A 25735-nucleotide genomic window follows, 5' to 3' on the forward strand; every position below is an offset into this window, starting at 1 on the left:
CTCAATGAAGCTACTGGTCAAACTTAACACGGCTTTTTTCATTTTCCTTGAGGATGTGTGTGTGTCATCAGTAATACCCACCTTCTAATATACTACTTGAAGACAATTTTAATAATAGAATCATAGAGTAGTTTGGGTTGGAAGGGAATCCTTATTAAAGGATTGTTGATCTTACTAGGAGGGTGTCCAATACTCATCTGGATCAATCTCCCACTTTAGCCAGAGACTTTAAGAAGAAATTGAAGACATGTACGAGAAGATCACGTTTATGGCATCCTAACTGCTCCCACTAGCTGATTTCTGTCAGAAAACAGCAACCACTGAGCAGAAGGGTGCCGTTCCTGTACACCGGCTCCCCAACACCCCCCCGCATCGCACCACTGCAGCGACCCCTGGCGCCAGGCACAGCCTTGAGCTCGCGGGCTCGGGGCGGGGCCAACCCGCGGGTGCCGTTTCCCCGGCAACACTGCCCCGCCCTCCGCCGGCTCCCAGGATGCTCCGCGCCCCGCGGGACCCTGGCGGGTGGAGGGACCGGCGGAAGGTGAGGGTCATTTTTAGAGTCTGGTGTGGTGGCGGCTGCTGCTGCGGACTGAGCGGGCGCGGCGTGAGGGGAGGGCGGCAGGGAGGGAGGGCGGCCGGCCGGCCGGACTGACTGACTGACTGACTGACTGACTGACTGGGGCTTCATTTCGTGGCCTACGACCTGGGAGGCGCACCGGCCCTTGCTCTCTCTCTCCTTCTCGACCGTTAGTTGCAGAGTAGAAGGCTGCAGAGATAGATAGAGATCGCAGGGAGCGATCGTCTTTGTCTTGTGTTCCGTCTGGTGGTAACGGCGTGCTGCCGCCTCTGTTGGCTGGGCGTGGGGTGGTGGGTTTGGGAGTCGCCTGGCACAAGGTAAGGGGTAGGAAGCGGCCGCTCGCTGCCAGGCTTCCAGATGTTTACATTTGTATGCTTGCTTTTCCACCAGCGAACTTCAGCCGTGTGCAGTTTGAGGAGAATGATTATTTTTCTGCACTTCTGGAGATGGGGCACCCGTTAGCAGTGTTGTTCCTCTGACCAAGCGCCTACATCCATAACTCATAGGAAAATCAATAATAAAAATGTCATAGTGACATACAGCTCGTGTGGCCTCTCACATGCTCTTTGCCCACATACCATAAGATACATATAGTCATATATCCAGGAGGTGTAGAATACATATGCTAACAGGAGATCTCTGCTGTGTCTGAGCATCTCTCTTTTTAACACAATATGAAAGGGAAGTGATTTTTCAGAAGAGCTTTTTGGTTGTGGACTATAGAACAGTTTGTATCAAGCAGTCATCTGTAGGCCCAAGTAAAACTTTGAGTGAGATTCTAGCAAGCAAAGGTTTCTCATGTGTTTGAAGGTCCCTTGTCAGGAAAAAACAGCGAAAAACGTGCATGACATATGTAGAGTAGCTGTTCTTGAGTACAGCTAGATTTACCAAGTGCTGCTCCCTTGTAACATTTCAGCTTCTTCAGTAACAGCTGTCAGTTTGACTTAATAGTGTATGTGGCTAAAGCAAAAATCCTAATCCTGAGCTAAGATACAACCTTGTTTGTTGCTTTTCTCCTAATAATTAACTGTATCTCTTAGTGTAAGACAGAAATTGAAAGGGTGATTAATGCTGCGTGCCATGTGTAGGGATGGACACTTAAATAGCGTATGCTTAATTATTGTCAGAATGTGTACTTTGAACAGTGTTGTGGAGAAAGTGGTAGTTTGAATAAGATTTATGTCTTCTGTAATACAGAAGTCATACAGATGTTCTTCAAAATTTCTGCACTTGGGCACTTAAAGGTATTAAGTGTTTATTTTCACTGGATTCTCTTCAGCAATATCTGAGCAGTATCCAGATTATGGAACTTCCTATAATAAAGGTTTTCATGGTTCTCTGTGATATTTTTCACCTATATATTTTTTTATTTGATTACTTTGGCTGTTGCAAGTTGCTGATGGTGGATTAGTAGAATATGGACTGTTAAAGAAATGAGAGGTATGCTGTCATATTTCTCAAATGATATAGTTTTGTTTTGGCTTTTATTCACTTAATGTTCATGGGAAGTCTGACCTCTCATGAGTGTCTTGCATAGTTTTTTAAGGTAGGATTTGTTTCACTTAACTTTGACTGTCTAAAAGCTAGGTGTCTAGTTCAAGGCTGTGTTTTTGTGAGCTCATGATGGGACAACTCTCTGCTCCCTAAAGGAGAAAGCTTTGTTCCTCCTTCTGCCTATTTGCTTGGCTCTTTGTTCTTTTCTTCTACCCAGTACCAGCTGCCTGCTTTCACTGATGATGTATCTTGTTGGATGCTTCCATGAGCTAGTGTGACTCGCTGACCTCACAGAAAAACCATTGAGTGTTTTCTATTTAAGTATGTTGGCTTCTTAGAGTTAAAAAACTTCGTGGAAGGGTCTGATGAATAATAAATCTCGGAGTGGGAAGGAAGAAGGGAGGAGTGGAACCTCCCCTTTGAGGTGGCAGTGAGCTCTTGTATTGGATTACACTTTCATTAGTGCATTATCTAAGTCTTATTGTAGACTCTTAAGCAGGGATGAGAAGGGGTAGTGTTTGAAGAGCTTGCTTTCATGAGCCTGTGCTGCTTGTGAGTGTCTCACAAGATACAAAAAGTGGAATGGAAGAAAACATTTTATATTCAAGCATATATGTGAAGAAGATGATGTATTTGCAGTGATGGTGGAGATCAAACGATTTTCCTCAGTTTTGCTTTGTACAGAATTGCACTTTGTAACTTTGAATTACACTTTGTACACTGTAACCATGGTGTTCTTAGGCATTAGTCCTGCTATGCCAAAAGCTAAAATGGCAGTGGAGTTAGTTTCAAAGCTTTCTAATTTCCCTAAAACTCAGTTACAGTCCTCACTCTCCTAGGTACTTTAGAAGGGTCAGTAATGATCAGATTAATGTATCTTGCTTCTAATACTGGAAAGAACTATTGAGGCTTGGAACTTGATGATCTTAAGGTTCCTTCCAACCCTAACTATTCTATGATTCTATACTTCCTCATTTCTTGGCATCTGTCAATTTGCAGCTTTCTCACACCAATCTGATAATCACATTTAGCAAAACTCTTTCTGGAAAGGTCACAAGAAACCACAAGAAAACAAGGAAGTGACATGTATTAATGGCATGTTTCAGGGCTGAATTTTGGGCTGGTGTCTTCCAGACTGTGAAACCTTAACTCTTCTCCAGGGAGGGTTTGATAAGAATTCAAGAGTGGGAATGATCTCTTCTTCCAACTGAAATGATGGTACTACTCAATACCATCATTTCAGTTGGAAGATGAATGTATTGTATGTGCAAATGAATGTACTGAGTAGTACAACTTGTTAGGATAGTGTGACAGACTGTGACTTGTAATCAGTAGTAGTAAAAGCACTATGTGTCTGATGCCTGGCCTTTGCTTGAGCTCTGATTAACAAGGCATAATTAGGGCATTACTAGCATCACAGTTTGATTCTCAGTGTACAGCATAAGGAAAAATAACATTCCATGTAATCTGTTAAGATAGAAGTGCTTGTGCTTATTTTGTATTAGCTTCAATAATATCCATTTATTCATGTCCCTGGTAGGGACTAGGCAGAATGAGCAGAGTTGACCTTTCAGTAAAGGTCTCTAACCTGAGTTACAGCAGGGCCAGGAGTCTCCTGTACTTGAAAGCAGAAGTGGCATGTGAAATCTTTGAACAGTGAATGTACTTGACTGCTAATTACGTGTCCTTGTAATTTCATCAGGTGACTTGATGTTCTGGGATAACAGCAGAAAAAGCGGATGGCATTGTAGATTAGTTACAAGTTAATTTCAATTTTGTCTTCTCCATACTCATAGTGAACAGTCAATCATAAAATGGAGGCGTTGGGTACTCTTCTTCCTCCCATGGCTGGAATTGAGGATACCGCTGATACACAAAACTTGCAGAAACTTCTGATTGACGAAAGAATGCGATGTGAATCCTATAAAGTAAATTATCAAAATGTGAAGGCAGAAAATCTAAGGTAATTTAAACAGGTTTCTTAATCTCAACTGTTAATATGTGGGAGGGGTTGTGTTAGCTATTTCTGTATTTAAGGACAGAATGTTGTTCATATTAGAGAATAAACAATTCAGAATACCTCAGGACATTGCATATTATGTTTCTGCAATAGTTGTTACGCTTGTAAATACGGGATACCTTTTCAGTATGTTACAGGAAGAGGGTATTAATAGTTTAGTTCTAACTTGCTATGTTTGATTCTGCTTGTGAGTTTTTTGAGCTCTAATTTTAAAGAGTAAATGTAAAATAAATTGTTTTTATCTTGCAGATTACAGGAGGAATATACAAAATCACAAGATGAACTGAAGCGACTGTTAGCTGAAAAGCAGACTGTACACGAGAAAATTCAGCAGCTTTTTTCTGAATATCAAGAGGAGTTGCTGGGTAAAACACGAGAGCTGGAAAACCTGAAGATGCAGGTGAGATAATTTACTTTCAGGACCTAATATGGTATCAGGTCCTATAATAGGGCCATGTGTATATTTATGTTTATGTAATGTGTGTATTTATGTTTATGTGACATGTATATACCTAGCTTGAATATAGTTCACACTGCCTTGAAATCCACCCAACCAGAGTAATGTTTCTTCTTTAGGGTGACTGACTATGGGTTGAAATTATTGTTTGCTAGTTTAACTGAATCTTCCAAATTCTCTTGTTATGTCCTATGTTAACAGCAAGACTTTTCAGTCTTTGTTTATGCTCCCCTGTTATGGGGAGAATCATTGCTTTCTTTATCTTAAAAAAAATGCCAAGAAACTGAGAAACACGGAAACAAGCAAAAACCCCTGAATCTTTAAGGTAACTTGGGTGACACTTTGTATGACTGCTTTTTTCCTTAAACTAATACACAAACAGTTCTAAGAGCATTCCTAATGTTCCTAAGACCCCTAATGTTCTTACAAAACAAATTCAGCATCTAACAAAGGATCCCAGACTCTGACTGGAGGATATATGCCCTGGTACTATAACTAGAAGTAATTTTCAGGGACTTCAGGGTACAAGTGGAAGCAAAGCAGAATAAATGGAGTATGTCACAGGTTGTGGATGAGATTGGTTTTTGTTGTTTTTTCTTTTTAATACTTTTTCTTGGTAGATAGTTTGCTGTATTAGCCATACCCAAGAAAAGTTAACAAATTACTATGTAGCATGGAGCTTAAAGCAGGGAATCTTTCCTGATCTTAGTTTCATTTCAGTCTAATACATAAGCTCCAACAGATACATTGTATCTAATGTGTTTTACAAATAATTGGGTTGGTATTGCTCATTTTGATTCTTTGGGGTTGGTTCCCTTACTGTTTTAAGTTTTCCCAAGCTCTAATTCTTTATCCCTCCACCCCTCCAGGACATAAATCTCTTGGCGATTCATCTTGACATTTGCATTGCTTCTACCAGTAAATACTGATGTTTTAAATGCTTCTGTTATCTTCCCAGAATATTTGTAGTTTACTAATACATCTTTTTTTTTCTTCTGTAACTATTAGTGAAAAGTCTTTAGAAAAACATAGAGTATTAAGCAGGATTCCTAAAATCATATTTGAAATACTTTATTCCTGGCTATTTGTCCTATGACAGTGCAAATAAATAACTATGACGAGTTATTTATGATACTTTTCTGTCTTAAGGTGATAACTCCTCAAAAATTAGAACTGTTAAAAGCACAAATACAGGAGGAACTAGAATCTTCTATGGCAGAACTTCATCAGAAGCTAGAAAATGTAAGTAGTATGTATTGAAATTCTATTTCTTTCAGAGTAGGGATCACCAGTTTATAGTTGTTCCTCAAACCTTAGGAAATCAAAACTGAAAGGGGAGCAAAGTATAACATTCTTTTTCTGGTATTATTGCCCCAGGCAGTGACTGTTGAAACCCTGGAAGAGGGAGAGGGAGGGATTCAGTTCATCAACTATAACTTTTGAAATTATAGGAACACTGAATGGCATTTGAAGAAAATAAAGCTGAAAACATCATTGATTGATATTTTTGTGTTTTTTTCTGTCTAATTTAGGAAGTGGAAAAATACAGAACAGAATATAACAAACTTCGCTATGAACATGCTTTTCTGAAGTCAGAATTTGAACATCAACAGGAAGAGCATTCACGGATTTTAGAAGAGAAGAAAATACGATATGAGGCTGAGGTACACAGAAAGTTTCCATAGCTTGAAATATATCTGATGACAAAGCTGCTTGAACACTGTGAAAATATTGATACTTGATGGGTTGTCAGTATGATGCCATTTCATAATGTAGTGTTTATTTCTGTTCTCTCATTTCTCAAAACACTTTAATGACTTAGCCTAAAGCTGTCTCTGTGGGTTTGTTCAGTGATGTGCCGCAATATCATTCGTGATGTAGTAAGTAGGAATAGACTTGCCTTCTGATAAATGACAGTCAGTAGCCTTGCTTAATGGGGTTTTTTAATTGCATTTGTGATAGAATTTGAGACATCATGCTAATCTGAAATTAATAAATTATCTGGACAACTGATGGAACTGATGGAAGTTTAGATTTTAAATTACTTATGTGGCAATTAATCCAGGAAGGAGGCACTAGAAGATACTGTTAATAGCAGACAAGGATACATTTTGCAACTGAGCTGGATCATGACAGTGGTAGTCAAAAAGGATATTGAAAAATTTGATGACTTTATTTCAGTTATGTTAACTCTTGAATAAGCAGTTAATGAATTTTCTGTTTCAGGATTGGACTTTCAAAAGTGTAGCTAAATTGACAGCTTATTTATGTTTTAAATATTTGCAGCAGTGTATATGATGCTGCATATGTCATTAGCATATCGATTTAAGTATTTGTCTGGGAGCACGTATCCTAAGATACCAGATTTGAATGTATTAGTCCAAACATGACACACAAATCAAAGCAATCATCACTTTTAAAATGAATCCAAATTTGCAAATGCAGTGCATTAAAAACAGTTGTCCTTCCTGGATCTAAACCCACATGCTGCCTGCCTTCCTGGATCTAAACCCACATGCTGCCTGCCTCTCCTGTGTGCTCGTTCTAGTCCTGCAGCTGATTAGCACACTTAAAGGGAATGAAACTACCTGAGCCCAGGGCAAAATATGACCGAGTTTTCTCTCTAAGACCCTTTTAAACCTTCCATGCCATTTAGCACAAGGAGGCTACAAAACTTCTCTGGACAACCTGTTCCAGTGTCTTGCCACCCTCACAGTGAAGAATGTATTACCAATATCTAGTCTAAATTTACCTTCTTTCTGTTTAAAGCCATTCCCCCTAGTTCCATCACTTCATGCCCTTGTAAAAAGTCCCTCTCCAGATTTCTTGTAGGCTGCCTTAGGTACTGGAAGGCTGCTACAAGGTCTCCCCAGAACCTTTTCTTCTCCAGGCTGAACAAGCTCAATTCTCTCAGCCTGTCTTTATATGGGATGTGCACCAGTCACTGGATCATCTTTGTGACCCTTCTCTGGACTCACTCCAACAGGTCCCTATCCTTCTTATGTTGGGAGCCACAGAGCTGAACACAATACCGCAGTTGGGGTCTCAAGAGAGTGGAATAGAGGGCCAGGATCACCTCCTTCAACCTGCTGGTCACACTTCTTTTGATGCACCCCAGGACATAGTTGTCTTTTTGGGCTGTGAGCTCACACTGCAGGCTCATGTTAAGCTTCTCAACATGAATAAGGGTTCAAACTTGAACACGGGAAGTTCAGGTCAGATATAAGGAAGAAATTCTTTACTATGAGGGTGGTGAGGCACTGGCACAGGTTGTCCAAAGAAGTTGTGAATGCACCATCCCTGGCAGTGTTCAAGGCCAGATTGGACGGAGTCTTGGGTGACATGGTCTAGTGTGTGGTGTCCCTGCCATTGGCAGGGGGGTTAGAACTAGATGATCTTAAGGTCCTTTCCAACACTAACTATTCTATGATTCTGTGACTCTCGTCTACCAACACCCCCAAGTCCTTCTCCTCAGGGCTGCTCTCAATTCATTCTCTGCCCAGACTGTGTTTGCACTTGGGTTTGCCCCAACCCAAATGCAGTACCTTGCACTTGGTCTTGTTGACGTTCATGAGGTTTGTGCTGGCTTACATCTCAATCCTGTCAAGATTCCTCTGATGACATCCATTCTCTCCAGTGTGTTGACTTCTAAAAGCACTACTGCAGATCAGAGTTTGGACTAGTCTCCAAATATGAAGAGAACTCTTTTCATACCTTACTTTTCTTGCTCTTTTGCCCCCAGTATTGCATTTAGTTCACATAACTCATTTTGAACCACTGGAATATATTTATACTATGTTAGCTACAGTCTCAAGATGAGTTTGTACCTTATGCTACCTTATATCAGAAAGACTATCTACTTATTTACTTATCTTTGTCTGGCAGGGCCCAATCATGAGTTTGGCTGTCTTGAGTTACTAGCAGATATGAGTTCCATTGTGGCTACAGAATTGTGGAATCATAGTCTGAGTCAGAAAAGACCTCTTTCTAGTCCAGTATGCTGTTTAAAATACTGAAGTGTAACGAGATTGGGTTGCCCAGGGTCATGTCCAGTTGGGTCTTGAATATTTGCAAGGATGGAGATTCCACGACCTTTCTGGGAAAACTATCCCAGAAAGTCAAACATTTTTAATAGAAAAGCTGTTTAACCATTTTCATAGTAAATGTTTTTCCTAATATCTAATGGGCATTTCACATGTTCCAGCTTGTATCTGTTGCCTCTCTTCCCATCACAATGCATCTACTTCTCTTCTCTGAGCTTGGAATAGCAGTTCTGCTTCCCAGGACGTTGACCATTTCCCTCCAATTTGGTGTCACCCACAGCCTTGCTGAAAGTGTACTCCATCCTGTCATCCAGGTCACTAATGAGGACAACAGTCAGTATTAGACCCTGTGTTGATCCCAGAAAGACCCCACTAGTTACAGGCAGTCAGCTGGGCTTTGCACCACTGATCATCATTCTTTGAGCCTGGCAGCCCAGTTTTTTTTCCACCCACTTTTTCATTCACTTTTCCAGCACATACATCAGCTGGTGAGAGAGAAGGGTATGTGAGACTGTATCAAAGGCCTTGTTAAAATCAAGATATATCAGATCCACTTCTCCCTGCTTTGTCTGCAGTGCCATTCACCTCTTTCTAGAAAGCAGAGTAGTAGGTCAAGCATGATTTGCCCTTGGTAAACCCTGCTTTTCATCACCTTGTCTTTCATGTGTTTAGAAATGGCTTTTAAGAGGTTTTGCCCTTTCACAGAGACTGATATGAAGCTGACTGGCCTATAGTTGTCTGGGTCCTTCTTGATCTTTTTGCTCTTCTTGATGATGGGTGTGCTGTTTGCCTCTTTCCAGTCACCAGAAATCTTCTCTGGTGGCTGTGTCTTTTAAAAAATCAGCCTTGCGATGAGACCAGTGAGCTCCTTCAAATTGCTTGAATCCATTTGTGTGTGTCCAGTGGATTAAATGATCCCAAACATTTTCGTCCTTTACGCTGGGTACTGCTTTACTAGCACAAACTGCTAGGGGGCTCAGGGACATCTGAGGCCTCAGGACAAGCCTTATCAGTGCAAACTGAAGCAAAAAAGTCATCTGTTGATTTTCCTACTCTTAAGAGTGAAATGTGAATGTAATTTCTTAATATTTTAAAAGCACACTGCTGCTTTATTCAGTTGTCAACTGCTGTATTTGTTACTGCCTGATATCTAACCAATGTAAAAGCTTTTCTTTTTCTGATTAACAACTATCAGGTGGCAAAGTTGGATAAAGATAAAGAAGAACTCTATAAACAGCTGCATAGTGTTGATCCCACGAGGGACAGTAAACGCATGGAGGCACTCTCTAGAGAAAAGGCACAACTGATTCAGAAAATAAAAGGCTTAGAAGCAGAATTAGAAGAACTAAGAGCAGAAAAAGACAATTGTAGGGTGCAAGCAGAAAGTGTTCAAAGAGTACAAGTCCGGCAGTTAGCTGAGATGCAGGCTATGGCAAGATCTTTGGAGGTAAGTGGGTTTTGTGGGTGTTTCTTTTTTAGGTTTTGCCTTCTTGCAGAGTATGGTGACAGTAACACTTGGTCTGATAGAGCTGTCACTGAAGTCATGATAATTTTGCCATTGAGTTCACTGTTTGAAATTGTACATTTCAGATTTAAAAACAGTCTGTAAGTACACTGGGAGTCCTGTGCTGCCAATTCAACTTTGGAAGGGTGGAGAGCTCAACTGAGGGATTCCATTGAATATCTCCTTTCTAAACATGCAAGTGATATCAATATTTACAGTCAGTAAGATGGTCATGTCAGCACTTGGCAAGAGTTAGAAACTGATGACAATATGTTAACAATCTGCTACAGTAATTTTTTTATTCTTTTTGAAAATGTTATATGGTTCTCCCCTACTTATTCAATCCTTTCCTCATGTGTCATCTTTTTTGTCTACCTTTGTCTTTCCTTTTGGCAACACATTACTACAGTTGTTTAGTTCTTGGCTGTTTCTTTCCTTTAAAAAAACTGATGTTACTTCTAGCCTGTTGTATGTTTCCTAGAGTTTCACTTTATTCCTCATCTGTCGTCTTCAGTCATCCTGTCAATTCTTACAGTCTCTCTAAATAGTGAGTCTTTCCATGTGGATTTCTTGCGCAGTTGCAGCATACAGATAGATGGTCTATTTTCCTTTTACTCTTTTCACTGCTATATACCTTTGTTACAGAATACTCTGATCATGACTTAAAAAGTGCTATAATATTCTTAAGTTAGAGAACTTAAAAAGGTCTGCTATAAATAGGCCAGTTTGGAAAAAGGAAGGTGAAATTGTAGATTAGATTACCTTTTTGATACTTAGAAACACTCAGGGCCTTAAGTCTCTAATACAGTAACTGCATTTTATTTCCTATCTAGGAGGAAATAAATTCTTCAGTTAGTCTAAGTGCATAGGCCAACATATGAAATCTTTTTGAGCACCACTTAAAGTAATACTGATGTTTACAGCCCAGTGATTTATTAGTAGGAATACCTGCTGCCTCCTCAACAAGTCAGATTACTTCTGCTGATGACACCAAGCTGTGTGGTTCGGTTGATACGCTGGAGGGAAGGAATGCCATCCAGAGGGACCTTGACACGCTTGTGAGGTGGGCTGATGCCAACCTCATGAAGTTTAACCATGCCAAGTGCAAGGTCCTACACCTGGGTCGGAGCAATCCCAGACACAGCTACAGATTGGGCAGAGAAGAGATGCAGAGCAGCCCTGCAGAGAAGGACTTGGGGGTGCTAGTAGATGAGAAAATGAGCATGAGCCGGCAGTGTGCGCTTGCAGCCCAGAAAGCCAACCGTATCCTGGGCTGCATCAAAAGGAGTGTGACCAGCAGGTCAAAGGAGGTGATCCTGCCTCTTTATTCTGTTCTCGTGAGACCTCACTTGGAGTACTGTGTGCAGTTCTGGTGTCCTCAACATATAAAGGACATGGATCTGTTGGAACAAGTCCAGAGGAGGGCCACGAGAATGATCAGGGGACTGGAGCACCTCCCATATGAAAATAGGCTGAGAAAGTTGGGACTGTTCAGCCTGGAGAAGAGAAGGCTGCGTGGGACTGTAGTGATAGGACAAGGGGTAATGGGTTAAAACTTAAACAGGGGAAGTTTAGATTGGATATAAGGAGGAAATTCTTTCCTGTTAGGGTGGTGAGGCACTGGAATAGGTTGCACAGGGAGGTTGTGAATGCTTCATCCCTGGCAGTGTTCAAGGCCAGGTTGGACGAGGACTTGGGTAATATGGTTCAGAGCGAGGTGTCCCTGCCCACGGCAGGGGGGTTGGAACTTGATGATCTTAAGGTCCTTTCCAACCCTAACTATTCTATGATTCTGTGATTCTTGTGAAATAGGACTGAAAATGTGTGTGATTCTGCCTAGGACGTGTTAGTAAAACCAATTGTGCCTTTTGAGTAAAATTCAGGATCCTTGTATTGGAGCATATTTTAAGCAAAGATAAATATTTATGTATTATATAATATAAAGGGTCAGTATTTTCTGAAAGCTCAGATCAATTGAACCATTCAAGTGAATATCAAGAGGCAAAAAATCTTACTAATACCTCTGTTATTCAAGACAGAAAAGAAGTCTGCTGAACTACAGATTGATCGAATTGAGAAAGAATTGCAGATGAGTCATGAACAAAACTTTCTCTTAACTACTAAACTTCATAAATCGGAACGAGAAGTAAATTCCTTAGTTACCAAAGTAAGTACTTTTATGGTATCTGAAATCAATTTTTCATATCCTGTTATGTTTTTCTTTTTTTATATTTTACATTAAAAATAAAGTAATAATGTTTTCCCCTGTGACCTAAAATAGAGTTGGAATTTTTTCCCAGTTTCAGTCTAAAGAGAACAGGGCTTGAAGAGGTGTCTTTAAGGTCACGTCAAAACCAAACCATTCTATGATTCTATCTTAGTTGTTGGGTTGACACCAGATCTTAGAGGTTTTATTCTATGCTTTTTTTTTTTTTTTGTGAGTTGTGTTTTGTTGATTGGTTTGGGAGTTTTTTTTTTCATTTTGGGGTTTTTCGAGATCTTAAAGAAATTTCTAGACAAATACTGTAGGAAAAAAAAAAGGATCAGAGGCTTCAAGTTTAAGGAAAACCTGAAAGTGCTTTAGAAGCTTGATATTGCTGTTTAGAATTTCAGCGTAATTAGGTTAGTATGGATGCCAGATTCAGAGTGTTACCTAGTTGCAGTGATTCCTCAGCTACACAGCTTAAAAAAGACAGATCCTTTATGCAATTTCATATGTGATTATTTGAATAAACAAGAAAAATTGAAACACTAGTGAACTGTTTTTCCTTCAAGTGTTGCAGAATGCTTACATTGCTTTATGTGAATTTGAGTCAGGATATTAGTCCTAATGAAATAGTTACTTGGGTAAATAGTAGTTTTTTACTTTTATACTTATTTTACTTTTATTCTACTTTCCTTTTTCCAGAGAATACTGGGAGATAAATTTTTATCACATCTGTCAGTTCCTGGTAACAAATTTAATCCCCTCTTTTCTTACCTTCCTGGAGAGGCTTTAGTTAGTTATGAAGTAACTGTAAAGCCAGGCACTTTGGCCTTGTATATGTGTCTGAATGCAGATTTATTTTAAGCTCTCTGTTGACTTAAAGCTGTCTTGCATTTTTGAATGTACATTCCAAAATGACAAAGCCCTGGGCTTTGTGTGGGTACAGAAGTTAGTATTGTCATAATATACCTCCAGAAAGATACAGTACAGCAAGAAAACTTTTAACTTCTACCACAGTTGTTCTTTAACAATCTCAGATTTAATTCAAAACAGGCTTTCCAGTTCACATTTATGGGTATGGGGGATTTCATTTTGGTCTTTAATCCAAAAAAGTTTTAATTTACCATAAGAATAGGCTATGCCTCTGCCATTATTTAAAGCCACTTATGCAATGTGCCATACTTTTCTCACAGGAGTAATAAATAGGAGGCGAAAACTTATGCTAAACATTTTTTAAGAAGTAGAGATATGTAAAACGTTGAGTGGTGTTTCCTGAAGGGAAGAAAGTAGATACTAATTTCTATACTCACCTCCACCTCCTTCAGCGCCCACTCAAAATTATTCCTGAGTACATTTGTCTTCCAAACATTGTGCCTTAAAAAATCCACCTTAAATCTTTGCAAGTTGACCTGAAATGTTCACAACCTAGTATTTAAGCAATCAAGTCCACCATGTAGTTACTTAATAACCTAGTATGTCATTCTTAACCTTTTGCCACTGTTTATGCTAGCAGGTTGTAATTACATTTGTCATTGTGAGTAGATTTTCATTGTAAGTGCTTTCCTCTAGATACTTAATTCTCATTGACCATGTAATTACTGTATCCAAATGCCTAAACTATAGAAAGTTTCCATGCAAGCAGTAATTTTCTTTGATTTGATATTCTTAAAACTCCTGCTTTTATGGGGCCATTTTCTATATATGTCACAGTTGTAGAGAAGTATTTGATTTGAAATGCACTTTAAGAAACTATAAAGACCTGGATTTTGAGAAAGTAGTATGGCACCCCAGGAGGCCAGAGTGACTATAAGTAGTTACCAATTTAAATTAGTTGGGGGAGCAATTGATAATATGGTTTTGCATATCACTGTTTTGTTTTACTGAGGGAGGTTATATTTAACTTTGTGTAAGTTTGAGGGATCCGTAGTCAGAAGTGAAAAATGTGTAAACTGACATGCTAATGCTTGAGTTAGCAAGGCATCAGGGTCTTATGTTTGGATCACTGTCATATCAAGATATTCCCAATGAGCAGTCTTTTCAGAAATACCCAAATATTCAGAGGCTGGCTTGCAGAGTGTATAGTATTTACTCAGAAACTCAGTTTTCACAGGCAATCCTGTGCATCTGTGCATATATCACCAAGACTTTGTGAAACAGTAACTTTTCTACACTGTAGCTTGTAGTTAACTGACTGGTTAAAGATGGAATACGTGTCAGTAGTCGGACAGCTTGGTTCCTGGAATGGATGTTGTGTTTGAGCACTTTATAATTTTTTTTAATCAGAGAATGTAGAAAGTAGCATTTCAAAATGACTTAATGTTCAGTAATCTTCAGTGTGTGACTTAATAAAAACCTGTAATAGCCCTTACTATAATTTGGGGAATCAAATCATGTCAACAGCTTTAGTGTTACAGTATCTATGTCATCACCATTAAAACTTAATCTCACTATTAAAAATTATCTACGAGAGTGGGTATTCAGGATTGCCTTTAGGAAAGCAGTAGATGAAAAAAAAAATTAAAATATGTTTAAAATAAGCTGAGTCCAAGATTATTGGGAGATTTTCTTGAAAAGATTACAGTAAAGCTGTGAATATGTATATATATTTATTTTGGTTATTTTTCCCCTCCCATAATTCACAGGTAGAAGAACTTACACATTCACATAAATTGGAAGTAACAAATGTCAAACTGGAGGCAGCAAGAACAAAGAGTGAAATAGAAAAAGAGAGAAACAAGATTCAAAGTGAAATGGATGGTAAAACATGAAATTATTTTCTAATTATTTCTTTTGTAACTTTCAGGTGGAATACTACAATTATTTTCTTCCAAACATTCCCCAGCAACCTTCGCCTTCTACTTCTGGTCTATATAGCCAGGAGTCATTGTTGCACGTTGGCTTATTTGCCAGTGAAAACAGATGCCTTGGTCACCAGTTTTTAATTTGCATCTTATGCCCCAGCCTATATAGTCATCATTTTAGAACCGCCCCATTTGGTAATATGAGTGGAATATAATGCGAGATTTGTTGTAGCGAGGTTGCTACAGTTTCACTGCTAACCAATTACTGTGTCCCATAAACTTTTCCATAAAATGAAAACTTGCTTGCTTGATGTTTTTGTAGCTATTGTGGAGCACTTTTTTAATCTATCCAGACACAACTGCTTAACAGAAATTGCTTTAGAGTTTAAATCTATAATACTCAGAGAATCATAGAATAGTTAGGGTTGGAAAGGACCTTAAGATCATCTAGTTCCAACCCCCCTGCCATGGGCAGGGACACCACACACTAAACCATGTCACCCAAGACTCCGTCCAACCTGACCTTGAAGACTGCCAGGGATGGAGCATTACCTTTACAGTAAAGAACTTCTGCCTAATATCTAACCTAAACTTCCCCTGTTAAAGTTTGAACTCATTACCCCTTGTCCTGTCACTACAGTCCCTGATGAAGAGTCCATCTCCAGCACCCCTGTAGGCCCCCTTCAAATACTGGAAGGCTGCTATGAGGTCTCCATGCAGCCTTCTCCAGGCTGAACAGCCCCAACTTTTTCAGCCTGTCTTCATACAGGAGGTGCCTCAGTCCCCTGATCATCCTCGTGGCCCTCCTCTGGACTTGTTCCAACAGTTCCATGTCCTTTTTATGGTGAGGACACCAGAACTGTACATAGTACTCCAACTGTGTTAAAATAATAAACCCTCATAGGCAGAGATTCCAGTGCACTGACGACTCCTCAAAAGTTTTCAAAATGTTGCTGTTATACTAAGAAAGGCTATTTCTTTCTGTTTTCTTTGATTTTTTTTCCCCTGTTCTTTCATTCTGTCATGTGAATTGTGATTTTTACCTCCTTTTTATCAATTTATAAAACTATTTTAATACTGAACTTCATCGGGTTGATATTCACAATGACATTTTAACCTTTTCTGAATGTATAATACAGGATTGCTGTCAGACGTGGAAATTCTCAAGGCAGCTGTTGAACATCATAAGGAGCTTTTAGTAGAAAAGGATCGGGAGCTAATTCGTAAAGTGCAAGCTGCCAAAGAGGAAGTTTCTGAAAAAATTGCAGTCTTACAGGGTGAAAAGTATGTTTGTTGATTTACTGCTCACCTTCTAACAGAAGAGTGTTTTGAGTAACTTCTTAAAATGTTCTTGGCAACTGAACACTTTGTCATTTTGTCATGATTCTTGTGTGTGTGTTGAATGACGTCTCAGGTTAGAACTTGAGAACAAATTAGCTGATCTAGAGAAGATGAAACTGGAACAAGATACTTTGAGACAGTCTGAAAAGGATCAGTATGAAGAGAAACTACGTTTCTTACAGACGATTGAGGAATCTAGCAAGAAGGAACTTCAGTGTTTGCGGTAGAGTGGCTTTTCTGACTTTTAACAAAAATTTCTTAAGTTTCCCCCCTTATTTCTTTATAGGAGTTAGTGTAAAAGTTTGCTATTCATAGATACACAAATGTTCATTATGTTAAACTAAACAACATTATATTTTGCATTGTGTAAAAAGGGGGCAGAATTAAAAACAGCTCTGTTTAAAAAAAACAGCCCCCAAGCTTTCATCCAAACCTTTAATGATTATAATTTACTGAACATTTTTAAGACATAATTTTGCAATATTCATGTTTGATTAAATTGGGTCCATGTAAAGCTGGGGCTATGCCAGCAGCCAAGAGTAAACCATTTATCTTTCCACAATGGCACCATATCAGCAATTGTCAAATTGGGATCTTAGTATGATACCTCTTTGAGTTTGTTATTATAGTTCTTGGTGAAGTCATTATACTACAGTATTTTTATGAAGGTCGATATGATAAAATGAGCAAAAGCTATACTCCAAAAAGCAAACAAAGAAATGTATTTGTTAATCCTGTATGAATTCTAATAATCAATCAAAATACATTTTAAATCATTGCTTAGTTACATATTTCACAGCCTTTCAAATTATGGAACACGTTCTGTTGTCAGGCTGATTTGTCCTAACTTCTAACATCTATATTTTGATTAGATGAAAATAAGGATGTCTTGTACAATTTTAGATTACAAATTCAACAGCGAGATATTCAGACAGAGGAGTTGGAAGAAATGAAAATAGAAAGCGCTGATCTGAAACAAGTAAGGTCTTACTGCATTGTAGTGTTTGATAGAGAAAAAGAATCTTTTCTGCTGTCACCATGCCCAGCATATGAAGATTAGATTGAATTTTTAAGGCTTTTTTTTTTTTTTTCCTGAGGGACAAAACACATAAAACAGGTACTTAAAAGTGTTCAGAAATCAGTCATGCTTTCCTAGATCTTTATAAATGAATTACAGCTTTTTGCTTGATTTGTTTTGTGGGTACCAAGGATTTCAAAGCTGAATGTTTATAGACTGGTATATTGAATACAGTCATGGACTATTTAACTGGAGATTCAGTTTCCATGGAGACTTATAAATTGTTTCTAGATAATGCTTTGCATTTACACTGCATCTCTCATCTGAGGTTCTTAAAGTGCTTAACAGATGTTTCATAAATGAATAAACTAGTGTAAAGAGGTATATTTCTATTGCAAAGTGAATTGATGGCAGTGTTGAAAATAAAACCTAATTCTTTTAACTCCTGCTCACTCATGATCTTATTTAATAGGTAAGAACATAACTGTGCATCAAAGTATTCTGCAAGCTGTGTGCACTTGAAACTCCAGGCAATATTTTTTTCCTCCACAAATCAGAAATTAGGATATGAGTATCCATGTGGGGAGAGACAAAGGAAAGGAAAATTACCCTTTCTACGTGCTGACTGCAGAGGTTGAACTTTTCAGGCTCTATACTTGTTTTTGTGAATAGCCAACACTGGCTGTAACACATAGAGATAGAAGAGTCTGCATAGCTCCAAAGCACTGCTACTAAATGTATGGTGTCTAGTTCTGTTCAGTCCTGGGGCTTAGTGTTGGATTTCTGAAGTTCTGGGGGACACATCAATGACTGAAGACTCTGCCTCCCCTTCTCATTTTAACTACAAGAGAAAACCTTCTTTGTCTAGTAGTGATATACTGTAATGCTTTTGGAGAAGCTGTTGAGTAAGGAGATAAGGAACAAACAAGAAAGGCTTATGAAAAGCTAATGCAGTGATTTGGTGTCTGTGTTTTGGTTTATCTCAGTATCTCAAAATTAATTGTTAGTTATTTGCATGCCTTCTCAAACTGAAAAAATTCTCTTCTTTTTTTGTAGCAAATTCATGACATGCAACTCCAGATTGCCTCACTTTCTCAATCAGAAAAGAATTTGCTGGAGTCTAATCAGAAGCTGCAGGAAAAAATAGAGATATTGAAACAAGAATGTCGACATGCAAGGAATCAGGCTGAAAAAGCTCAACTAGAAGCAGAGAAGTAGTATTTTGTTTTCTTCCTTTTGGCTTTACTTTTCATACTGCTTGTGTTCTTTTCACATGGATTACCTAGCTGTGGATTGTAGATTTTTAATAAAGCCAGAAGTTAAAAATGAACAGCAAATAGCAGGCAGTTGTAATAAATGGCTATACATTCTGATATGCAGTATGTGTAATAGCTTGGCTTGTGGTAACTTCAAAAATCATAGAATCATAGAATGGTTATGGTTGGAAAGGACCTTAAGATTATGGAGTTCCAACACCCCTGCCATGGCATCCACTTCTGCAAGCCCCCATGGGTGTAATAACAAAATAGGAGTGTGTTTCCATTTATGTCTATACAATTAATTATTGAATAGTGAAATACACTATTTGGATAAAATGAAATCCTATTTCTACTGAAATGAATGTCAAACTTACATTAGTTTAAGTGGATCTAGAGTTTCACACAGTTCTTTTAAGAATGTTTAAGCATTAAGGGTGAATAATGCATTTAAGCATTGTATTATGCTTTGGTAGGTTTCGGGAACCCAGTCTGTATGAGTGTGTATTTATATAGCCAAATACATGTCTAGCTTGTATTGGATTATTGTGTGGTGGGTTTTTAAAAAAGGCAGCATCCCAGTTAAATGGAAAACTTCCAAAAGATATAATGGGACATTTTTTGTTTTAACTTCTCTTTTTGCTACAAGTTGGTACTATAATTGCTTTGTTGTCTTTAGCTTAAGTATTGCTTTTCAGTTTAACATTTGAAGAAATTACTGCATTGGGACTGCAGGCTACGTTCAGTTGTCAGTAGGATGTTAAATACTTTGGATGCTTACTTTAGGAAAGTGTATTCCCACTTTAAGATTTTCCTCTATTATTTGAGTGAGACTAACAATATCATTTAGATATTTATGTGTCGTAGACCAGCCAGGAGTAGGTTTTCCAAAGAAGGCAGTGGAAGGAGCTTGGCAGTCCTCAGAGATCCTTGTATAAGCAGGCAGATAATGGAGATGCACCAAGGCTGATGCTTTTAGCCTGTGAGCCATGGGACATATTTCCATTCTTTTTCTGACTCTGTGGTGATAGGACTTCCTTCCTCAGGTCAGTAATACTTATAAACTTGAACTCCAAGAGTTAAGTGGCACCAAAGCAACTTGTCTTAAAAAGGAAGTGAAATAAAGACCAAAAGATAAAAAAGCCTAAGATAAAGTTTCATATGAATAAAATAATACCAGATGGGCTGTAAGCAGGTAAAACAGCTGCCTGACTGTGTCAGTCTTAGGCTTGGAAATGAAAATGTGAAATAAGAAAAAGGGCTGAAGGCAAACAGATTGATACAGATCAGAGACTAGCTCAATCAGGCACTTGTGAAACATTTCAGGAGCAGTGATAGTAGCATTTAGAAAAACAGAACAACCCAACTTGTGGCATTTAACCACTGTCTCCACTGAAATTCTTTTACTGGTAAGCAGTGCTTTTTGACAAAGCTCTTTGGCTCCTGGGTAGTAGTTATTAACAGTCAACAGCAAGGTACAAACCACACTGGGTCTCCTCAAGGAACTGTGACAGGTACCAGGTGGGTCAGGATCCAAGTCCTGAGAATAGATGATGATTTAATACTTTTAGCTATGGGGAAGGGAAAGGCTGTCTGCTGAGAAATTGATGGAGATTCATTCACAGTCCCTGTAGGGAAACTGCACTGGCCCAGGATTGAAGTAGTAAGGATTCACCTTGGACTGCATTTCTTAAAAACTGCTGCACAGAATCTCACCTTTTTTTTTCTTTTTTTTTAAATCATATACTTAAACATGCTGTTAGTTTGCTTTGACCCACAATGCAGATAATCCAAACACGGCAGCAGAGAGAAACTGGCTCATTTTGTATCCACTGCTAGAGCACACAGCCTAATTTTAGTATGTTTTAACTATGCAAAGGCCTAACCAAATAACATATGCTGCTAGTGGTGTGTTTTCAGCTGGAGTGTTGCCTAAGAACCATATTGCTGTGAGCTTACTGCTGTGTTGGTGTTTGTTCTGGTTGGGAGCATGTACAGTCAAGCCTGTACTTCTCTGTTTCAAAGGCATAGTAGTCTGCACAGGACAGCAACACATTCTTTTATATCTTGCCTTCCGAACAGAAAAGGTAGTTGTCAGCACTTCTGACAAGTGATATTTGGCATAGGTGTCTGCTCTTATGTTCCATGGGATTGTTTTATCCAAATTCAGGAATTTTCTGCTGTGAGTTTGGCAGCATGCAGAACCAACAAGCAGCCAATGGTTAACTTGCTTCTTGGAATTGCTTTTCAAAATTTGCCTTATGGTTGGACAAAATCTAAGATGATGTTAATGCATCCATTTGAATGGCAGTAGTCATAATTACATTGTTACCACCATCAAATTTAAATGAGATCCTTCAAGTATATAAAGGTACGAAAAGATGCATCTATTGTAAGAGTTTTAAGGCATTAATCAAATGCACTGCTCTGTCTATATAACCTCTTAATCTTTTAACTTGATTTTTCCAAAGGACTTTCGAATACAAACGAATGGAATGGCTGGAGGAGAAGCACCTTCTTACTCAGCGCATGACAGAGAAAGAAGATAAATATGACCAAATGAAGAACAAGCTATGTCGAGCTGCTGTTGCTCAGAAAAAGGCAGGTTGACCCTTCATGAATGCTCTAGCTTATGAAAAGTTCAACTTTACTTTGGCCTGCTAAAATTGTTTTAATATTAAGAGTTTACTTGTAGTCTATTGTGTATAATAATAAAATACATCAGACTCTTCAAGATTAGCATAGAAATTGGTTGAAATGATACGCAAAAGAATATTGCAGCCAACAACTTTGTTATAATGCCATCAAGATGTTGTGACACTATTTTTTGTGTGCATGTGTGTGTAGGGTTTTTTAAAAGGTAGACTCCTTGAACAGCAAGGATGATATTTTGATACCAGACAAATGATGTTCTACTTTTTCTTGATGGACTATGAAAATTGTATCTCCTATGCTTACTTAAGGAAAAGCTGGTTAATTGTTTATAAAAGCTTGAGATTAATTGACTATTTTATACATTGGACATAAACAGGTTATGGAACCTGCCAGTGGCTTTTAAGGTTGCAAACACTTAAGGTCAACAAAAGGGAAAAAAGGAAGAGGATACATTGTTTTCGTCATGTTTATACTTATTTATGTGTGGTCATTTAGAGAATGGATTTTATAATTCTCAAATATAGTTACTGCTTGTTAGTACAGCTGGTCATTGACCGATGAATGACTGACAGCTATGGATCATTTCCCATCTCTTCTATTTCCCATAACAGGATTCAGAACTTTCAAACAGCCCAGCACCCCTTCTTAAGGGAGGAAAATCCTAAAAACAGTCACAGCTTGAAATGATGTACAGTGTAAATGTAATTTTTGCAGGACCTGTATCAATGTATCAAGGCATTACTTAACTGTTTGAAATATCTGTTTGGCAGAGAAAGACTCTCAATGATAATAAGCAAAGGAGGATGAGAGAGAAGCTAGAACTTTTAGAAGCCAAGATAGAAGAACTAGAAAAAGAAAATCAGGTGCTAAATAGGTAATAACCTCTGCTTTTGCTTTGCTTGAAAAATTATATATGCTCAAGGGCTGAGTTATAAAGTATTTCTGAAGATATATAACATTTGGTTTAGTAACTGGAATACAGCCTAATGGCATTTTAAGCACTAGAATTCTTAGAATGGAGTCCATTATGATGGGGTATCTGCAAGTTTGTAAGCCAGCTGCAGGACTTTCTCTTCAGAAGGAGAGGAAAATGATCTGATAGATGCAGTTACAGGAATTCCTGCAAAAGAAGGAAGTGAAAAAGACTTCAGAACTTCAAGAGAAACAGACCTAGCATCCTTGTTGAAATACAAACTCTTTTTTTTTTTCTCTCTTCGTTGATCACCTGTGGAGGGCTTGATTCAGTAATTAATGTAATGTGGCTCCTGTGGCTCACTACTGTGAATGCTATTAAAAGCTTAATTTATTCCATGTAAATTCTCATCTGTAATCTGCAGATAGCTGTAAAATTTGTAGGGGGACTTTTAGATAGACATTTGGGTAGAAGAATATACACAGATTTTCCACCTTCCAGTTCTGGTGTGTAATTTTGCTTCATAGGATAGGGAAAAGCCAGAGTGCTTGTGGAGAGGTGTGTTGCTCTGTTGGGCTAATAAAGATTTTGAACACTAAGAAAGCTCTTCTTCCCTAGGCAGAATTTTTCCTCTGAAGACTATGCACGCCTCCAGAAGAGACTAAAGGACTTGCAACGTAGGCACAATGAATTCCGGAGTCTAATTCTGAATCCAGTTGGTACAATGTTGTCGTCTGCCTTGCCTCCTGGGCCTGAAGTGTCCTTCTCTCTTTTTCAGGTGGGGATGTATTAAAGCTGTGAAAATAATACAACAAGAGAGGGTATTTGAACAGTCCTTTATTTCAGATCTTTGCCTTTAGGAAGGAAAATTGATCTTTGAACAGAGGAAGAAACTTTGAGGATCACTTCTAGCGACGTTCCCTTCCTCACAGTAGGAGGGACTTTTTTAAAGATGAATGTTATGTCACAGAATGTAAGAGACAGGCAGTTTTAACCTGGTTCTCCATACCTGGTTCTGCTCCTGAGAGGTTTCAAATGGATGCTCCTCAGCAAGAAATACCACAATGGTGTTCTCACACCACAGTTTCATTCTTAAAAAGCAACATTGCTGCTCTTGACATGTTGTGTGGTTAAAAAAGTTTTACTTAAGAGCTTCTGAGGGTGCAGACTGGGGCTGAGGCTGACCAGGCTGATTGTACAGACTTTTGGTAACTGAGACCTCAGGTCTGTGTCCTGTTCCTCTGAGAGAAGGAAGTCCTGCATACCCATTTCTGGCTGATGCTATTCATCATGAATATCAGAAAGATGCCCACAAAACATTGAATTTAACAAATAAGGATATTTTGGACTTCAAAATTTTTATTTCAAAATCATTAATTAAAGAAAATTATTGCTCATTTTGGTCCCTTGTAAGTATGCAAAATGTAGTAGAGCTACTTTGTTGTTGTTAATTTCAAGGAGGAACAGCATCAAAGGGAGCTTTCCCTGCTTCGCAAGCGGTTGGAAGAACTAGAAACCACACAGAGAAAACAGCTGCAAGATCTTGGACCATCCAGAGAGCGAGTACTGGTGGGTGCACACAGGAACTTGGCTACAAACAAGGTCACTGGAGAAGGCGATGACCAGAGTGAGGACTATAAATAAAAGCAGCAAACTCTGTGCTGTTAGTGGTCAGTAGCTTATCCTTTGTACACATTAGTAAGAGTTTAAACTAGATGACTGCAAAGTAATGCTCTGTAAGCTCGTGTTAAAAAATACACTGTTTGCCATACCAGTTTGATTGTAAACATGGGAACATATGTTTGCTTTCATTTCAGAGACTGCTGTTAGAACTGTTAGGTTGCCATAACACAACTTTACTCGGAGGTCATTCTTTTGTCTGTGTAACGGTTAGAGCGAGGTGTGGATATGGAAGGTGTGCCAATGTCTTGTGTGCTGACCCAAACCTACTAAAAAGACCCACAATCTCTTCATTATGCTTCACATCACTTGATGAGATCCACTTGATGGGTTACAAAGTCCCAGCATGACTTTAAATGGTTTACTAACAGTGACGCTGTCGAGGAGGCTTCAATAAAACGCAGTAATTGTATTCCAGGCTGTAGGCTAAAGCTACACGGCCTGCTTCAACACATACTTAATCTCTAGAAATCGTTAAAGCTGTTGTAGCAAACAAGATGAATGATTACAGTAAGTGTTGATGCTGTGTTGCTGGGCATGAAAGAGAGCAAAGTCTGCTTGCTGGGAGACCCAGACAACCGCATTCAGTCAGCTGATTGGAGTTAGCCCAGCTAGAGCCGCAGCCGGCACGCTACAGCGACCGCGAGCTTCTACCGAGATTAGGTAAATCAGAGGGGATAGCGCAGAGGCATCACGATTCCCGACATTTCCTGATGTTTCCTGATTCCCGAAGTCCCAGCAGCCCTTGCGAGAGAGCGGCTGACGTGGCGGGGGACGTTCCCACGGTGACGGCGACCACTCCCCTGCCCCTTGACTTGAAAGAGCCTTTGAGAGGGCAGCGACACGTCGCTGGTGCAGGTGCAGGGAAGAACAGATAGATCGTTTTGCTGACCAATATGGTTGTCTCCAGAAAGGGAGCTAACAGTAAGAGGACTGTAGCAACTCAGACAGAGACCCCGGCCCTAACCGTGGCTGTTCAGGTCTCTGGATGCAGGGAGTGCCAGAGCCTGCTACTGCCGGGGGAGGGAGGACAGCATTCCACCTGTGTGAGGTGTGAGCAGGTGGAAGATCTGCTTAGCTTGGTGGCTGAACTGGAGGAGGAGGTTGAGACGCTGAGGAGCATCAGGGAGTGTGAAAGGGAGATCGACTGGTGGAGTAACTCCCTGGCTGGCCAGTTGGAATGGCTCCAGGGAGATACCCCCCAAAAGGGGATGCACCCCCTGCCCTCTCAGACAGAGGGGGATGGCCTGAGACAGCCCCTGTCATGTAGCTGTCGCCCAGAGGTAGGGGACCAAAAAGATGATGAGGGTTGGAAGCGAGTTCCGGTTCGGCGTCGTGGGCAGCCCTCCTCCCTTCCTGCCCCGCTTCCCCAGGTGACCCTCCGTAATAGGTTTGAGGCCCTGGATCTTGAAGGAGAGGTAGGTGAGGATGTGGTGCAAGGCCCACCTACAAGGCCACATAGGAAAAAGCGGTCGACTTCACACCTCAAGACTGCCTCTGGTAAGAAAGAAAGAAGGGTCATTTTAGTAGGTGATTCCATTCTGAAAGGAACAGAGGGCCTGATATGCAGAGTTGACCCTCATCATAGGGAAGTGTGTAGTCTGCCTGGAGCCCGGATCAGGGATATCACCAGAGCGCTCCCCAACCTGGTGCGCCCGACAGACTACTACCCGCTGCTGGTCTTCCAGACAGCTGAGGGGGAAGCTGCTTCCCGCAGTCTGAGGGGGATGAAGAAAGACTACAGGGCCTTGGGGCTGATGGTGAAAGATT

The 25735-nt window shown here is 39.5% G+C and overlaps 1 protein-coding gene across 5 annotated transcripts; it reads left to right on the forward strand.

Annotated features, from left to right (window-relative positions):
* Positions 1-396: 396 nt before the first annotated feature.
* On the forward strand, positions 397-23959 carry LOC133215860 (centrosomal protein of 83 kDa-like). Of its 5 annotated transcripts, none has more exons than XM_061360166.1 (16): positions 397-541; positions 3774-4034; positions 4341-4491; positions 5698-5790; positions 6081-6212; positions 9787-10038; positions 12131-12262; positions 14944-15058; positions 16242-16386; positions 16517-16666; positions 17347-17422; positions 18518-18675; positions 21189-21318; positions 22143-22246; positions 22904-23063; positions 23744-23959. In XM_061360166.1, exons 2-16 carry the CDS (start codon positions 3886-3888, stop codon positions 23927-23929), a joined length of 2133 nt encoding a protein of 710 aa, XP_061216150.1. In that variant the 5' UTR covers positions 397-541; positions 3774-3885; the 3' UTR covers positions 23930-23959. The 5 variants fall into 5 exon arrangements, with proteins under 5 accessions (XP_061216150.1, XP_061216170.1, XP_061216178.1 ...); XM_061360176.1 differs by having other exon boundaries at positions 400-541; positions 3875-4034; XM_061360186.1 differs by lacking the exon at positions 9787-10038.
* Positions 23960-25735: the final 1776 nt, after the last annotated feature.

This window comes from Neopsephotus bourkii, unplaced genomic scaffold (genome assembly GCF_033783945.1).
Source record: "Neopsephotus bourkii isolate Nb327-2 ecotype Australia unplaced genomic scaffold, CSIRO-AGI_Nbou_v1 NB_107, whole genome shotgun sequence".
Lineage (NCBI taxonomy): Eukaryota > Metazoa > Chordata > Aves > Psittaciformes > Psittacidae > Neopsephotus > Neopsephotus bourkii.

Bases quoted from the DNA above. Each gene is read 5' to 3' on its own strand.
- LOC133215860 (XM_061360166.1), top strand. From the start codon at position 3,886: ATGGAGGCGTTGGGTACTCTTCTTCCTCCCATGGCTGGAATTGAGGAT. The intron at 17,423-18,517 runs GTAAGGTCTTAC...CTTTTTTTGTAG, and splicing joins AAAGCGCTGATCTGAAACAA to CAAATTCATGACATGCAACT. The intron at 23,064-23,743 runs GTGGGGATGTAT...GTTAATTTCAAG, and splicing joins TGTCCTTCTCTCTTTTTCAG to GAGGAACAGCATCAAAGGGA.